Source organism: Cherax quadricarinatus, chromosome 48, assembly GCF_038502225.1.
Source record: "Cherax quadricarinatus isolate ZL_2023a chromosome 48, ASM3850222v1, whole genome shotgun sequence".
Lineage (NCBI taxonomy): Eukaryota > Metazoa > Arthropoda > Malacostraca > Decapoda > Parastacidae > Cherax > Cherax quadricarinatus.
Window position 1 is genome coordinate 21,999,840 of NC_091339.1, and position 17,733 is coordinate 22,017,572.

Sequence of the window (17,733 nt, forward strand, 5' to 3'; positions counted from 1 at the left end):
TGTTGTCTTCCTCCTAATGTGGCTATACAGCAGTTTCGGGTCAGATTTGACTTTCGATGCTATGTCGTTTTCATACTGTCGCTGGGCCTCCCTCCTTATCTGCACATACTCGTTTCTGGCTCTTCTACTAATCTCCTTGTTTTCCTGGGTCCTATGCCTCCTGTACCTTTTCCATTCTCTGTTGCACTTAGTTTTTGCCTCCCTACACCTTCGGGTAAACCAAGGACTCGTTTTGGTCTTCCTATTATTTGTTTCCCTTGGGAACAAAACTTTCCTCTGCCTCCTTGCACTTTGTTGCCACATATTCCATCATCTCGTTTACTGATTTTCCTACCATTTCTCTGTCCCACTGAACCTCCTGCAGGAAGTTTCTCATACCTGTGTAGTCCCCCCTTTTATAGTTTGGCCTGTCCCCTTCAGTTCCTGTTACCTTCTCCACTTGTAACTCTACTATATAGTCAAAACTCAGAACCACATGATCGCTAGCTCCAAGGGGCCTCTCGTAAGTGATGTCCTCAATGTCTGAACTGCTCAGGGTGAACACAAGATCCAGTCTTGCTGGCTCATCCTCCCCTCTCTCTGTGTGTTGTGTTTGGTGTGTGTGTGTTGTGGTGTGTGTGTGTGTGTGTGTGTGTGTGTGTGTGTGTGTGTGTGTTGTGGTGTGTGTGTTGTGGTGTGTGTGTTGTGGTGTGTGTGTTGTGGTGTGTGTGTTGTGGTGTGTGTGTTGTGGTGTGTGTGTTGTGGTGTGTGTGTGTTGTGGTGTGTGTTGTGGTGCGTGTGTGTGTGTGTGTGTGTGTGTGTGTGTGTGTGTGTGTGTGTGTGTTGTGGTGTGTGTGTGTGTGTTGTGGTGTGTGTGTGTGTGTGTGTGTTGTGGTGTGTGTGTGTGTGTGTGTGTGTGTGTGTGTGTGTGTGTGTGTGTGTGTGTGTGTGTGTGTGTGTGTGTGTGTGTGTGTGTGTGTGTGTGTACTCACCTATTTGTACTCACCTATTTGTGGTTGCAGGGGTCGAGTGTGTGTGTGTGTGTGTGTGTGTGTGTTGGTGTGTGTGTGTGTGTTGTGGTGCGTGTGTTGTGGTGCGTGTGTTGTGGTGCGTGTGTTGTGGTGCGTGTGTTGTGGTGCGTGTGTTGTGGTGCGTGTGTTGTGGTGTGTGTTGGTGTGTGTGTGTGCTCACCTAATTGTGGTTGCAGGGGTCGAAACTCAGCTCCTGGCCCCCGCTGTGGTGGGTGTGTGTGTGTGCTGTGGTGTGGTGTGTGGTGTGGTGTGTGCTGTGGTGTGTGTGCTGTGGTGTGTGTGTGTACTCACCTATTTGTGGTTGCAGGGGTCGAGTCACAGCTCCTGGCCCCACCTCTTCACTGATTGCTACTAGGTCCTCTCTCTCTGCTGCATGAGCATCATACCTCGCCTTAAAACTATGTATGGTTCCCGCCTCCACTACTTCATTTTCTAGGCTATTCCACGGCCTGACTACTCTATGACTGAAGAAATACTTCCTAACATCCCTTTGATTCATCTGAGTCTTCAACTTCCAATTGTGACCTCTCGTGTCTGTGTCCCATCTCTGGAACATCCCGTCTTTGTCCACCTCGTCTATTCCGCGCAGTATTTTATATGTCGTTATCATGTCTCCCCTGACCCTCCTGGCCTCCAGTGTCGTCAGGCCGATTTCCCTCAACCTTTCTTCGTAGGACAATCCCCGTAGCTCTGGGACTAGTCTTGTTGCAAACCTTTGCACTTTCTCTAATTTCTTGACATGCGTGACTAGGTGTGGATTCCAAACTGGTGCTGCATAATCCAGTATGGGCCTGACGTAAATGGTATACAGAGTCTTGAACGACTCCTTACTGAGGTATCGGAACACTATCCGTAGGTTTGCCAGGCGCCCGTATGCTGCAGCAGTTATCATATACCAAGAACAGCACAGGTCCTAGGACTGACCCCTGTGGAACCCCGCTTGTCACAGGCGCCCACTTTGACACCTCGTCATTTACCATGACTCGTTGTTGCCTCCCTGTAAGGTATTCTCTTATCCATTGCAGTGCCTTTCCTGTTATGTGTGCCTGATCCTCTAGCTTTTGCAGTAACCTCTTGTGAGGAACTGTGTCGAAGGCCTTCTTGCAGTCCAAAAAAATGCAGTCGATCCACCCCTCTCTCTCGTCTTACTTCTGTCACCTTGTCATAAAACTCTAATAGGTTTGTGACACAGGATTTTCCCTCCCTGAAACCATGCTGGTTGTCAATTATACACTTGTTTCTTTCCAGGTGCTCCACCACTCTCCTCCTGATGATCTTCTCCATGACCTTGCATACTATACACGTTAGTGATACAGGTCTGTAGTTTAGTGCCTCATGTCTGTCTCCCTTTTTAAAAATTGGGACTACATTTGCCATCTTCCATACCTCGGGGAGTTACCCAGTTTCAAATGATGTGTTGAAGATCTTTGTTAATGGTACACACAATGTCTCTGCTCCCTCTTTAAGGACCCACGGAGAGATGTTGTCTGGTCCCACCGCCTTTGAGGTGTCAAGTTCGCATAGCAGCTTCTTCACCTCCTCCTTGGTTATATGTACCTCATCCAGCACTTGCTGGTGCACCCCCCTGCTCTGATTTCCTGGAGTCCTACTGGTTTCCACTGTAAATACTTCTTTAAATCTTGTGTTGAGCTCCTGACATACCACCCAGTCGTTTCTTGTGAATTCCCCATCACCCTTCCTCAGTCTGATTACCTGGTCCTTGACTGTTGTTTTCCTCCTGATGTGGCTGTACAACAGCTTCGGGTCAGTCTTGACTTTCGATGCTATGTCATTTTTGTATTGCCGCTGAGCCTCCCTTCTTATCTGTGCATATTCGTTTCTGGCTCTTTGGCTAATCTCTTTATTTTCCTGAGTTCTCTGTCTTCTGTACCTTTTCCATTCTCTAGTACACCTAGTTTTTGCCTCCCTACACCTTTGGGTGAACCAAGGACTCGTTCTTTTCTTCCCATTATTTCCGTTTCCCTTGGGAACAAACCTCTCCTCTGCCTCCTTGCATTTTGTTGCCACATAGTCCATCATTTCTTGTACTGGTTTTCCTGTCAGTTCCCTCTCCCACTGAATGTCTTGAAAGAAGTTCCTCAAGCCTGAGTAGTTTCCCCTTTTGTAGTTTGGTTTTTCCCACCCTATTCCTGCTGCTCTCTCCACTTGGAGCTCAACTATGTAGTCGAAGCACAGAACCACACGATCACTAGCTCCCAGGGGCCTTTCATACATGATATCCTCGATGTCAAAACTACTCAAGGTGAATACAAGGTCCAGTCTTGCTGGTTCATCCTCTCCTCTCTCTCTGGTAGTGTCTCTAACATGTTGATGCATGAGGTTTTCTAGTACCACATCCATCATCTTGGCTCTCCATGTTTCGGGACCCCCATGGGGCTCCAGGTTTTCCCAGTCAATCTCCTTGTGATTGAAATCACCCATAACTAGTAACTTTGCTCTCCCCATGTGTGCTCTCCTGGCCACCTCGGCTAGTGTGTCGACCATTGCTCTGTTGTTCTCATCGTATTCTTCTCTTGGCCTCCTGCAGTTCTGTGGTGGGTTGTACATTATTGCAATTATCACCTTATGTCCCTCAGACTGGATTGTTCCTACTAAGTAGTCCCTTTTGCCCGTGCCATCCATTCCTTCCATTTTCTCAAACCCCCACTGGTTTTTAATGAGCAGTGCAACTCCTCCTCCCCCTCTGTCTTTCCTGAGGATTTGATATCCGGATGGAAAGATTGAATCTGTTATTATTCGGGCGAGTTTTGTTTCTGTGAGTGCTATTATGTCTGGGGATGTCTCCTTGATTCTTTCGTGCCACTCCTCATACTTATTTGTTATTCCATCTGCATTCGTATACCACACCTTCAACTTCTTTTCTAAGATTGTAGTCTGGGAGGTGTATTGGGGTTGGGGAAGTGGGAGACCTGATAAGGAACTATGGGTGGTTGCTGTGGGGGTGGAGTTTGTAATGCAGTGGGTGGGGGCATCGGATGTGGCATGGGTGTTTTGGTTTAGTGTTTGGTTGCACTGGGGATGACCTGGTTGGGAGGCTTCTATAGGAAGTTGTGAGGGAGGCTGTATTTGATCTTCCTGTGTCTGGGATCTCCTGTCTGTCTTCTCCATCCCCTCTCTTTCCTCCTTTCGTCTTTGTACCATCTCTCTCAGTTTCTGCCTTTCTGCTTGTGTTCTGTCGCGGTCGAGATACACCTTCCTGTATGCCGGCATGTCCCTTAATCGTGCTTTCGCCTGCAGGATCCTGTTCCGAGTCGATTCTGCCTTGAAGGTCACTTTCACTGGCCGGGTTCTTTTTTTACAAACCTCCCTATTCTCCGAAAATTTTCCAGCTGGGTCATGTCGTCTTCTCCTATTGCTTTCATGATGCTTTCAATTGCTTTTTTTTCCCCTTGTTTTCTTGCTTCATATGTTTCCCCTTCAACTTCCTGGAGCCCATACACAAAGACTGACCTCACCCTTTCATTCTCCCACTGCATATCCCTGTGTATCCCCTCATTCAATTTGATTTCCTCCATTTCAGCTTTCCTTTCTTCAGTTTCACTAGCTACTGTACTTGGGCTCAGTGGCCTGTCATTTTCCCTTCTCGGCTTTCCCTGGGCTCTGCTGTGGTCTGTTAGGGCCTCCACATATAGCTTAGCTCTTTCATTTACTACAGTCTCCACTGATTGAGCTTCTACATGCAGTTTTGCTCCTTTCCCTACAGTCCCCTTATTTGTGACTGAGGTAGCAGTCTCTGTTGTCAATCCCAAAATGTTCTTTAGTTCTTTAGGCTGTTTCAGATTTTTCAGTTCCTCTTCTAAACTCTGTATCCTGGCCTCTGCTGCTTTGACTTGCACCTCCCACTTCCTGCTTTCCATATCTATCCTCTCTTCCATTCTCATGCTAAGTTCTAGTTTCTTTTCCCATTCATGATCCCTTTTTATGAGCTCTGCTGCCCAATCTTCCTTTGCAACCCATTTTTGTTTTATCCTGATTGCCTCAGAGTGGGAAACCTATGTAGTTCTGTATGTTAGGTTAGTATTGTGTATGTCAGAGTGTGGAGGGGGAAGTAGTGGAGGAACTGTGGCTATGTGGGAGAGGAGTGGGGAGGGTTTAGGGTGAACGGGGGAGGGGAGGGATCAGGGGAAGTAGTGAGATGTCGGTGGGGGAGGGGGGGAGTGTATATCATGTGGGAGTTCGATACGTGGATAGGGTAAAGTAATACTCACGTAGGCGGGTAGTACGTATAATTACAGATAATGTGGGGAGCGCCCAAACAGCCTGCCTATCTCCCTGCTCACTCTCGTATAACTGACTGGCCGCCCACAGTACCCATATGTGAGGGGGTCTTTGAATACTGCTGTGGTCAGCACAATATGAATACAGACAGTGACTCAGGCAGAGACGGTTGGTAGTGAGTCAACTACTGGTACACTGGTTACTGGTTACTACTACTGAGATTCTCAGTAGTAACCAGTTACCAGTAACCAGTGTACCAGTAGTTGACTCACTACCAACCGTCTCTGCCTGAGTCACTGTCTGTATTCATATTGTGCTGACCACAGCAGTATTCAAAGACCCCCTCACATATGGGTACTGTGTGCGGCCAGTCAGTTATACGAGAGTGAGCAGGGAGATAGGCAGGCTGTTTGGGCGCTCCCCACATTATCTGTAATTATACGTACTACCAGCCTACGTGAGTATTACTTTACCCTATCCACGTATCGAACTCCCACATGATAAATGGTGGCACCGGTGTGGAGCGTGGATTTAAGTTTTTACGGGTAATTCAGGACGTTAGAAGACTGTTTGTGAGTAGCCGGCGGGTCAAAGGTGAACCGTCTCACCCATTCCAGCTACTCGCTCCCCTCACTCACCACCTCCAGCCTGCAAGCCTGCTGCAGCCGTTTCCAGCTTCCTGGCTTAGTTCGTGTGCTAATTGCTTCAATCTCCGAGGGGTTGACCCGGATTTTGCAATTAAGCCAGACTGTGGAAGTGAACGCCAGTCAGCCTATCATCCAGCCTGTCTCCTGTCATCCACCTGCTCCTCCATGCTGTGTGCATCGTTACACGTCTTCCAGTCAGCCATTCTCGTGGGTTAAGCCAGTCAGCCAACCCTGCTTCTAACCCAGCTGAGAGAGAGAAGTAAGCCACGCAGTAAGAAGTAAGCCAAGTTCCTCTGAAGTATTTTCATATCGCTTTGTGCTCCCAGTTGGATGCTAAGCGTGGTTTTCACCATTCCTGTGGCATAGAGTGGCTTATCAAGCCACCTTCGTGGGTAGTGAATGGAGTGCGCGCCAGAGCGCCAGCGAGAGTCACACCCACCACCATTCTACTCACACCACCCACCACCCACCTCATCTACCTGTGGTTGTTTGCACCCTTGTACCAGGTCCTAATACTGTTTTGGCTCACATAATTGGTCAAGAGATGTAGCTGAGCGCCAACGATAAAGCCAATTATGTGAGTTCACCGAGAAAGCGCATTTCTTCACGACGACAGTGTGTGTCGGCGTCATCACCGCGCAGGACAACCTTCCTCGTCACCAGTCATCACCGTCGACTACTCCAGACTCCATAATTTTCTGTTTAGAGACATTTTTCTTGCATTTAAAGACATTTGCGTGTGTGAGACATTTATAGTAAATTTCTTGTGTACTCTAAACCTTGTGTTTTCAGTGTAGACTCAGTGTTTCTTTGACTCATTTTTTTTTGCAATATTTTTCAGTGTTTTCGCTCATCTCATATTTTTTTATCTGTGTTTTTTTTTTATGCTACTCTCTGTCTGTAGTAAGTATTATTGTGTAGTGTACCAGTCAGTCACTCTGTGTGAAGTGATTCATTTTTTTATCGTGTATTCTTTCAGCGTTGTGTTCTCCAGTAATTGTCATTGTATTTCATGCAGTGATATTCACCCCAGTATACCAAATTATCCATTTATTTCTATGTGTGTCTTTTTTTCGTATGCCAGCAGTGTCTCATTCCTCTAATTTTTTTCCCAGACTGTGTACCATTATTTTTGCCAGCAAATTTTTGTCTTATCAGTCACAGCAAGATTTTGTTGTAAGAATATACTAAAATAATGAATACGTGTTGTGTGCCCTGCCACTGTAAGTGTTACACTTCCCGTTTTGTTCCTTTGTTTTATTTTTATTCATATTTTTATATTTCTTTGAACAAATTCACTCTTGATGCAATTTCAATTACTTTTAACGTAAAGTGTTTTCTTTACTCTGAGTAAATTGTTTTGTCTAATTTACAATTAAGAGTTAAAGTGTTCAATCAGTTTTTTCTTCATATTTTTATTTTATTTAACCTGAGTTTTCCCAGTGACACTTTATTATTGCAGTGATTATTTCTACACCTTATTTTATTGCACTGTTCTGCAGTGAATTATTTTGTTGCACTTGTTCTGCAGTGAATTATTTTCTTTTATTGATATTTTTATGAATTATATTTTAATTTTGTTTATGCATTCTTAGAAAATACTTAAATTTCCCAGTTAACAATTTAGTAATTTTATTTTCTACTTTTTACATTGATTTAAAATTTTATTAATTACTTTCTTTATTAGCAAGAGTAAAGACAGCTCATTTTGCATTTAATTCAGTCTCCAGTAATATTTTTACTTGTATATTTCAATGTAATTTTTTTTTTCTTGACCAATAGTCCTTTACATTGAGTTGTCCTTCCTCTTGCAGTGTATCTTGGACATTTTTTATTACTTCTGCAGAATTAGTTGCATCTCTTTTATTTCAATTTTAGCATTTTTTATCATTTTTATTGTTCATTATTTTTGCCTTAATTGTTTTTGTGCAACTCCTTTGCCATTATGTCTCATATACCGTCAAGTGATACTTTAGTGAATGTCGACACTCAGACCTCTCAGGCTACTGCTGCTCCTGTCATCAGTCCTCACAATTCCTTAGCGACTGACAGACCGACCCAGACACCGAGATACTATAGTTATACTCGTGATTCCCTTGATGTGTTACCTTTATTCAGTGGCCATGTACATAGTCTTGAAGCATGGTTTGCGGCCATTCGTTCTCGTGCTGGTGCTCTAGTTGAAGGTCCTCCTTCAGAGGAAAGTCTTATCAGACTTGCTAAAGAAGCTCTTCATCGATCCCCTGCTGCTGTTCACGTTGTTGATCTCCTTGATATGCGTGACTTCAGGAATCTTACTAAGTGGTCACAATATGAGGAACTGATTCGTTCTTTCCTTGTCCCAGTAAAACCAGCTGATCCATGTGTCGTTCTTAGGGAACTAGTGAATGCTACACCCATGAGTAATGAATCGTTGAGTGCATTTGCTGTTAGATTAGACAAACTTTTATCATCATTTATCAATGCTGTCCAGTCATCAGCTTTTCTCCCTGAAGAGGTTAAACCATTCACAGAACCGTTTGCTAAATTAGCAGCTTTTGGAGCAATTAAAGAACTAATGCCACCTGCTTCCGTGTGTGCTTATGAGGTTCATCCTCCAACTGTGACGATGGAACCACTTACAGCCTTAAATCATGTATGTTCCTTGTGCCCCCAGGGTACTTTCCCATGTATCAAAAGTAATTTCACACCTCTGCCTCAGTCTGCACCACCTCTTGTTTGCGCCACAGAGACAAATCGTGGTCGTCAACCATCTCCGCGGTCACCAAGAACCAGTGTACAGAGTCGTTATAAACCTCGTAGTATTCATAGTACATTCAGTAACCATAGTCGGCGGACTTGTTACAACTGTGGTTTCCGTGGCCATATTGCAATTAATTGTCCTGATAGTTACCCTAAGAGACGTCGTACTGATGATGAGTACCCAGATCTTCCCTACTGTACTTATCATAGAATACATGGACATGACACATCTGAGTGCAATGCTCTCTATAACCTTCAGTACTCTAGGTCTTTCCGTGGCCGTTCCAACTGCAGAACCCGTAGAGGAAACAGATATCGTGGTTCTCAAAATAACCAGAACCAGGCTTATTCTTCCAATTCTCAAAATAACCAGAACCAGGCTCATTCTTCCAATTCGGGGGAATTCGAGTGCCCCAGTCAAACCGTCCCATGGTGACAGTAGGTGATAATGAGTACACCATCCCCGTTCACAATTCCTCTGAAGCCTTAAGCAGTCTCGAGAATGACAATCCTGCTGATGATGTTGCTTCACATGTCTCTGACATAGATGATTTTGGGGATGAAGTAGAACAAGTCTTTTCTGATGACAATCCACCTTTTTGTTTGCACATAACTTCCAATGCAACCATAGGCCCTATAGTGCAAGCATCTGTTCATAATGCGCCCGTTCATTTGTTCATGGACTCTGGTGCACAAGTCAATATTATTAGGTCTAGTTTGTTTAAGGATAAGCAGTTACGACATGTCCTTCTCGTAGAACCGACTCATGTGTCCTCCCTTAGTGGAGTAGCTGGTTCTCACCTGCGTGTCCGAGGTCGGACTTCCCTAACCTTTTCTATTCAAGGTAGAGACTTCACTGCTTCCTTCCTTGTTGTCGACCAGATTACTTTCCCTGGTGACCTTCTGCTGGGCTTTGCTTCCATGCGAGACTTACGCATTGTGCTCGACCCTTATCGATGGCATGCCCAAATTGACGACTTGATCGTTCCATTCTGGGGTTACCAGCTTGGATCCGAGATCTGCCATACTGCCGCAGAGTATGACACTCGAATTAAGTCCTTACAGGCCAGTGCATTTTCCAGTAGCGTACCCAAGCGGTCAGGCACTGATGATCCTGTCACTTCTGTCTGTGTTCCTGCAACTTCAGACTTGCAAGATAGTGTCCAGTTACCTGAAGTGTCCGAGGACGCTCTGACTACCTTGAGTGCTGAGCCTATCCCTGCAATGTCTGCTAGTTCAAGTAGTAGTTTCTCCACAGGGGACGCCTTGTCGGAAAACAATTACTTGCAACTAGTAATGCCATCTCTTGTTGATGTCACATGCCGTCTGCAGAAAGACGTTTCTGTCGCAGCTAGTGCCCTCACTAGTGTCTGTAGTTGTTCCTAGTGTTCCAGATGGTGATAACGTCCTAGTTGACAGTGATTCTTGCAAAGTAAAAGGCCTATTTGTTGAACCATCCTTACATGTTGTAAGAGATAGTAAGATCCATTTCTTCCTAGCCAACACTTCTGGTCACAGTGTTTGCCTCAGAGCAAATACCAATCTTGTTGACCTTGTTCACTATCCTTACCCTGTTCAGGTAGGTAGAGGATGAGTTGTCACCTGACCAGTGGGTTGGTGCTATTTCTGCCGGGGAGACCTCATCCACTTCACTGGATCAATCTGTTCCACCAGTTGAGGAGAAAGACTTAGCTCCCACTGACTTCCCAGATGAAGTCAAGCGTTTGTTGACTCTGTTGAACAAACGTCGTAAAGCCATTGCCTTACCAGGTGAGAAGATGGGTATAACGAACTTATTGTCCCATCGTATTCCACTTGAACCTGGTACTAGACCTATCTACATACCTGCGTACAGAATGCCTCATTCACAAGTTGCTGTCGCAGAAGAATTGATCAATCAAATGCTTGATGATGGAGTTATTGCACCTAGCAATCCACCTTGGAATGCACCCTTGATCCTAGTACCTAAGAAGGATGGTACTTGGCACCCAGTGATTGACTTTAGGAAGTTAAATGCGAAAACTATTCCAGAACGCTTCCCACTTTCTGTACTGGGTGATCTTTTACGTAACATCGGAGATAAAGTCTTTTCAACCCTGGATTTGTTACAAGGGTTTTGGCAAGTCCCTCTTCACGAGGACAGCCAAGAGCTAACTGCATTCTCCACTCCTACAGGTCATTATCACTTCCTCCGTATGGCGTTTGGATTACGATCTTTCCCTATCACGTTCTCAAGGCTCATGACTAATATCTTTAGAGGTCTCATAGGTCATGCACTTATGGTGTACTTAGATGACGTAATCGTCATGTCTAAAGACGTGGATACACACTTGAAAAGACTTGATGTAGTACTTGGTAAGCTTGAAGAAGCCAATTTAAAGATCAAACTGTCTAAATGTCAATTTTTCAGATCAGAAATTAAATTTCTTGGTCACGTAGTCACTCCTAGAGGGGTTACGACTGACCAAAGTAAAGTAACTGCAGTACTAAATTTTCCAACACCCAAAACTGCTGATGCCATAAGATCCTTTGTGAGCTTAGCAGGTTTTTATAGATCTTTCATTGCCAATTTTTCTTCCATACCTGCTCCTCTAACTGAGTTGCTTAAGAAAGATGCTCCTTTTGTTTGGACCTTCTGTCAAGAAAGAGCATTCCAAACTCTAAAAGAAAAGCTAACATCTGCTCCAATTTTGAAATTTCCAGATTTTTCTAAGCCCTTCTATCTGATAACTGATGCTAGTTCAATTGGCATAGGCGCCGTACTAGCTCAGAAGACCGATGGCAAGTACAACGCAGTTGCATTTGCTAGCCGAGTCCTTACGAAGGCTGAACGTAATTATACAGTAACTGAGCAAGAAGCTTTAGCAATAGTATGGTCTTTAAAATACTGTAACTCCCTGAAACCATCAATAATCAAATTATTGAAAATCTTATAGTACAAATCACCTTTTTGTTCATATACAAACTATACAGTATATAAAAAAATTAACCCATCTTTTCTTTCTATCAATTGACTGTCTCCCACTAAGCCTTTAAATACTTTCCCTAAATACAATATCTGATGGTTTTCTTTGGATAAAAATCTGACATAGTATATTTTTAGCACAAATTGCACTCTTCTAAGGAAACAGAAAGGCCTAGTATCCTGAATAGACGTCTATCTGTACAATAAAAAAAAATAAGGATTTTTAACACATCAGTATGTTTCAAATACAGTGTATATGAAGAGGCATCATGATTTAGGTCTAATGTTTTTAATAAAATGTTAAGAACCCTCATGCTTTATTAGAGTTAAAAGTTTAAGAGTAGGTGATTTTTTTTTTTTTCAATTTCAAAAACTTAATATTGCGTGAGCTCAAACTTTACAGTCACGTATGCCAAAACACCACATAAGACTGATTACATGAAATTTTAAAATATCTTGAGATACTGTATTATCAATTAAACTACAAGATGGAATGACTTTTAATTAACATCTGAAGAAAAAAAAAATGTTATCTACCCACACTATGTAAGATCAATTATTACAGTAGGACTTTAATACGGTACTGTATGAAAGACCTACTCTTGAATTTAAAAATCATGTTACTGTTACAAACCATTTACATGTTATTACCAAACAAATGAATAGCAAGTATACATTTTTTAATCACACTGGCCATTTCCTACCAAGGCAGGAGGACCCAAAACCTGGATTATTTTTATCACAAATACTATAACAGCTTGTGGAAAAAAAAAATTGTAACCAACATACCTTAATTTGTGCTTTTTCACCGAAAACATAGAGAGCAGCCTTGTGGAAGGATTGTACCGCTTCAGAACCAGTGTCAGAAGAATCAACAGAGAGTCTTGGCCCCGTGCTGATGCTGGAACGAAGGGCAGGGGTGGTTGTAGGGTAGTGGCGGAGGGTCCCAAGGGTCCCTCCAGCCCCACCACTGGACGGGACACCCAGTCGTGACCCGCGCATGGAGCCCCACCGCCCCATCCTGCCAGTACCCTTGCCCCCGCTTGTCCTGATAAAACGGGCAGGGGGGAAGGTCAGTACGTACAACAGTAGGCCACCTGGAGACCTGACTGAGTGACTGGCTGCCCGGATGTGAGGAGGTGAGGTTAAGAAGAGAGAAAGTGGTGGGGCATGCTGGTACAGATATGGGAAATAGAAGGCCACACGAAGAGTAGGTTGTTTATGGCCGAAGTATGTGCATACTAACATAATATATATATATATATATATATATATATATATATATATATATATATATATATATATATATATATATATATATATATATATATATATATATAATATATATACACCCTGCCTCGGTGGGAGACGACCAACTTGTTGAAAAAAAATATATATATATATATATATATATATATATATATATATATATATATATATATATATATATATATATATATATATATATATATATACGGTATATATACTGTATACATAAAAGCAGAAATATCCTTTACAAAAATAAATACAGCCAAGCATTTGTCTTTAATCCTCAAGTCTGTATGTTGCCTTTTATAAAGCAAAAGCAAAAATAGCAAAAGCTAATATAACTACAGCTTTAGAATTTGTAATAAATGTCACCTTCCAAAGAATATTGTTTTAAGAATGGAAGCAAATTATTTAGTTAAAAATTGTCACAGGTCATGTAGTCAGCTGTTAAAACATTGTTTCTCAAGTATGGTTATAACTATGAAATATTTACGAGGCACCTGTAAATAGCACTGTTCATTAAAGGAAACAGTGATATCCTAGTTAATTAAATAAGAATGAGGCCCTACCATGACAGGTGACCAGTTCTGACAAATATGAGAGATGAACCTCTGCTAATCCTATCTATCTACAGAATTGAATCTAAGTCTCAAAAGCTGTGGTTGTAGCATTCTCTCTCTTATACCATGCAATCCCCATTAGAAAAATATTTTAGAATCTAAAGTATTTACAAAGGCTTAAAGAATTTAAGAGACAAAGGTAGATAAAAATTAAACATTAGCAGTAAATACAAAATGACAGTCAATGACAACACTTGAAATGCAGATTCATTTTAATCCAACCTACCCTTTTCTTTGTAACCATTTAAAAGAACTCAAGTATGCCGAATACAACAATGTGGAAAATAATATGTTCCTCTTAGGTACAAAACTACATTTGAATATTTATGCAAATACCTAATAAAATTCTTGAAAAACATTTTATTTATTTCTACATTTTTTTTATCTTGTCACTTCTAGGATTTTGTTTTCTTGGAGGATTGGCCTACAAAAAAATCTAAATGCCTTTAAAGTGTTCAAGACTCCAGAAAGAAAAAATAAATACCGAATTTACTAAAATATTTTAAAACCCTTGTTTGGTTATCCTACAATAAAATAGTTATTAATAACCTGAACTAAAAATCTAGAATGAGGATTGTCACAAGTAGATACAGGTGAGAAAATGGAATGGCAGATACGTGGAACTACCAAAAGAAAAAAGTACAGACATTAAGTTGAAGAATGGTAAAACAATGTTCAGTGCTGGGGCAATGTGAAAGTGGAGGAAATGGAACAAACTTATCATGCGACACTTGTGCAAGTGGGGATGTGATGATGCTTTAAACTCATATTTAAATATTTGCATATGCATGTGTTTTAACTTAAAAGGTGTGTTTTTGGGGCTTCAGGTCTCAACTCCTGGCTCTGCCTTTTAACTAATTGTACAACTGACTACCATTACTGGTTCCTGACCTCCTGGGATTTGTCATACATACTCCTGAAACTTATCTCGAGTTTGCTTCCACCACTGTAGTGTTAACAATTTGTGATTACATATCTGAAGCTACAGTGACACAGCTAGGCTTGTGGTGTACTATCTATATTTAATTTAAATTTTTTTTTTTTAAATTTCTAATAGTTGTAGCTCCTATCTTCTCATGTACCCCATTCCACTGCCCCACCAGTTTGTGAAGAATACCACTGTTGTACTCTTTTGGAACCATTATTATTCAGTTTACAATTCTGCCCCCTTCCCCCTACCCTTGTTGATAAGTGTTAATCTTCCTGATGATCTCCTTCATATTCTTTTAGTATAATCTTCAATGGTTTGTGATCACCATATCTTCCCTTTTCCTGCTATCAGTCAATGAGGGGATTACATCTAATGCTGTAATGCTATAAGCTTTTTTTTGTGATAACTTATGTTGTTCAGCTCTAGAAGCCATTCTGTAGCTGGTGTCTGTAATTTGTTCACATTAGTTTAACTGCAGATAATACACCACTGTTTCATATTCCAACTTTGGTCTAACACTTTTTTTTTATAGTTACTTAGCATTTTCAAAGCCACAGAGATGATATTTCATTACAAACTAGGAATATAGTGATGGCAAGAGGACACTACTTAATGGTAAAAGAATAAATATGTAGTGCTGGTACATTTTTCTTAAAGAAAGCTTTGACTATTTTGGTTTGTGCAAGTTCTAATTAGCCAGTTTTATTGAACAGATAGTTTCCATGCAATAACTGAAGGATGCCTCTTCTGGCTGGTTTCAAACCAAACACTGGCTTAATTTTTGCACTGTGAAGGTGCCAATTTGTTGTTTTTAAGAAAATGCAAAAATGCAACACCAGTTTTCATGCTATATGTAAATGAATGCCTCCTCCCAATGGCTTTAGACATTTAATCCTTTAGCATTTGGTCATCAAAAAATTAAAGGGATTTGAATGTGCTTCTAGTATATTTAAGAACGTACTTAGGCTTTTTCCCTTGGTAGTTTTTTACGAACTTTTGCAAGCTAGTCCAGTCATTATCTGTACTTACAGGTGATTATGACTGACTGGGAAACATGCTCCCAAGTCTAAAACTATGCTTCACACCTTAACTCCTCACTAATTGGGAATAACATTAAGGCTATCTGATTCATTGAGGATGGCAAAAAGTTGTTCTAATGGCTTGCAGCAATCTTAACAACTTTCTGTGCATTAAGCTCTGCAAAGTCTCAATGTAGGCCTAAAAATGTACCCCTTTTGAGGGATACATTTTTTTTATCTGATAATGTGAAATTCCAGATAATTTGAAAACAAAAATATGCACTTCTTGGTATTACTTAACCCTTTGGGGGTTTCGGCCATACTAGTACGGCTTACGACCCAGGGTTTTTGACGTACTAGTACGCCTAAATTCTAGTGCCCTCAAATCTAGTGGGAGAAAGCTGGTAGGCCTACATATGAAAGAATGGGTCTATGTGGTCAGTGTGCACAGTATAAAAAAATCATGCAGCACAGTGCATAATGAGAAAAAAAAACTTTGACCATTTTTTTGGAATACAACAGCGACTTTGCACTGTATTTTCGTATGGTATTTATTGTTGTATTCTAGTTTTCTTGGTCTCATTTTATAGAATGGAAGACATATTACAGAAATTGAGACGATTTTGACTGGTTTTACAATGAAAAGTACCTTGAAATTGAGCTCAAAGTAGCAGAAATGTTTGATTTTTACCAGTTCAAAAGTAAACAAATCATACCAAGCGTCCAATACACGTCAACTGGCAAGTCTAATATTCTTTCGCAAGTGTGCCAATATTATTTATACCATTTTTTACACTAATGCAGTAGTCTGCATAACAGTAAATCTTCTATTTTTTGTGAGAATAAAAATTCAAAGTGGAAAGCAAAAGAATGTAAGAGGGGCCTTCAGACGTAACTAATGAACAGAGGAAATGTTATTTTAGTGCCAGGAATGTCTTTCTTGTTTATTCTGGACCCTATTCGGAAATTGGCATCTTTTGAAATTTGTGTGAAATTGGCAAAATTGCTAAATTCTGACCACTGTACTGGATAGTTGAAACTGGTAAATGGGTGGTTTCTTGCACTCATTCGATAGAAAAAATGGAGTTCTAGCGAAATATTCATGCTTTCTGTTGACTAGTACAGTGGAATTGGCCGAAAATGGGGCTCAAAGTGGGCAAAATCGCCAATGCGTAAACATTGCCAAGACCGCTAACTTCGTGAGAGCATAATTCCATAAGTTTTCCATCAAATTTCATACTTTTGGTGTCATTATGATCGGGAAAAGATTCTCTATCTTTTCGTAAGAAATTTTTTTTTTTTTTAAATTTGGCCGACCCTGAGAACGAGTCTCAGAGAGGGCCTGTCAACCCTCAAAGGGTTAAGGTTCTCCTGGTTCCTTATGGATGTTTCTTCCCACAGGTCACACCTTATGGCACATTATCTCCAACAGATAATTTCTGTATGATATAGTCTTCTATAAAGTAACCCTGAATTATTTTTTATTTCAGTCTCGGTGATAAATGGCGAGTTCTAAATAAGCATCTTAATTTTAAAACAGAGGTTTCTATATTTTTATCTACACATTCTTTTAACCTTTTCATTGTCCAGACCCCTGATCTAAAACTTGTCCACAGTGTCCAAGAATTTTCCAAAAGACATAAATGGTTATTTTTGCTTATGAAATGGTAGAGAATCTTTTTTGAAGGTAATAAAACAAAAAGGTATGAAGTTTGATGGAAAATTGGCAAAATTGCACTAGTGAATTTTGCTGTATCATCGATATTTACACTTCGGTGATTTTGCCCACTTTGAGTTCTATTTTAGGCCAATTACATTGTCAGAAAACCAAATTCTTAAGCTATTTTGTTATTACGTCTTCCATTTTATTGATTGATCACAAGAAATTGTCCAATCAACTATTTCAACTACCTAATCAAGTGACCAGAAATTGGTAATTTTGCCAATTTCACACAAATTTCAAAATAGGGTCCAGAACAAACAATGCAGGCATTCCTGGCACTAAAATAATATTTCCTCTGTTCATTAATTACATTCCCAGGCTTTACATATGAATTCCATTTTGATTTTTTATACACAAAAAATTTTTATTCACACACAAAAAAATAGAAGATTTACCATTATGCAATAGAAATTTGATGGAAAATGCATATTAGACCCACCAGTTGGACGTGTATTGGATGAATGATGTGATTACTCGAATACTGGCAAAAATTGAACATTTCCACTACTTTGAGCTCAATTTCCAGCTATTTTCATTCCTGAAACCAATCAAAATCATCTGTATTTCT

General features: G+C 40.9%; 1 protein-coding gene across 5 annotated transcripts in view; it reads right to left on the reverse strand.

Moving 5' to 3' along the window:
* Sbf (SET domain binding factor) overlaps positions 1–17,733 on the reverse strand; it is a 302,684-nt gene that overhangs the window by 102,008 nt on the left and 182,943 nt on the right. For 4 of the 5 annotated variants that reach the window (XM_070094967.1, XM_070094968.1, XM_070094966.1 and 1 more), the window contains one exon: positions 12,393–12,651. In XM_070094967.1, coding sequence (XP_069951068.1) covers positions 12,393–12,651 — 259 coding nt within the window. The remainder of the gene's footprint in view (positions 1–12,392; positions 12,652–17,733) is intronic. The other variant, XM_070094969.1, reaches the window with a different exon arrangement.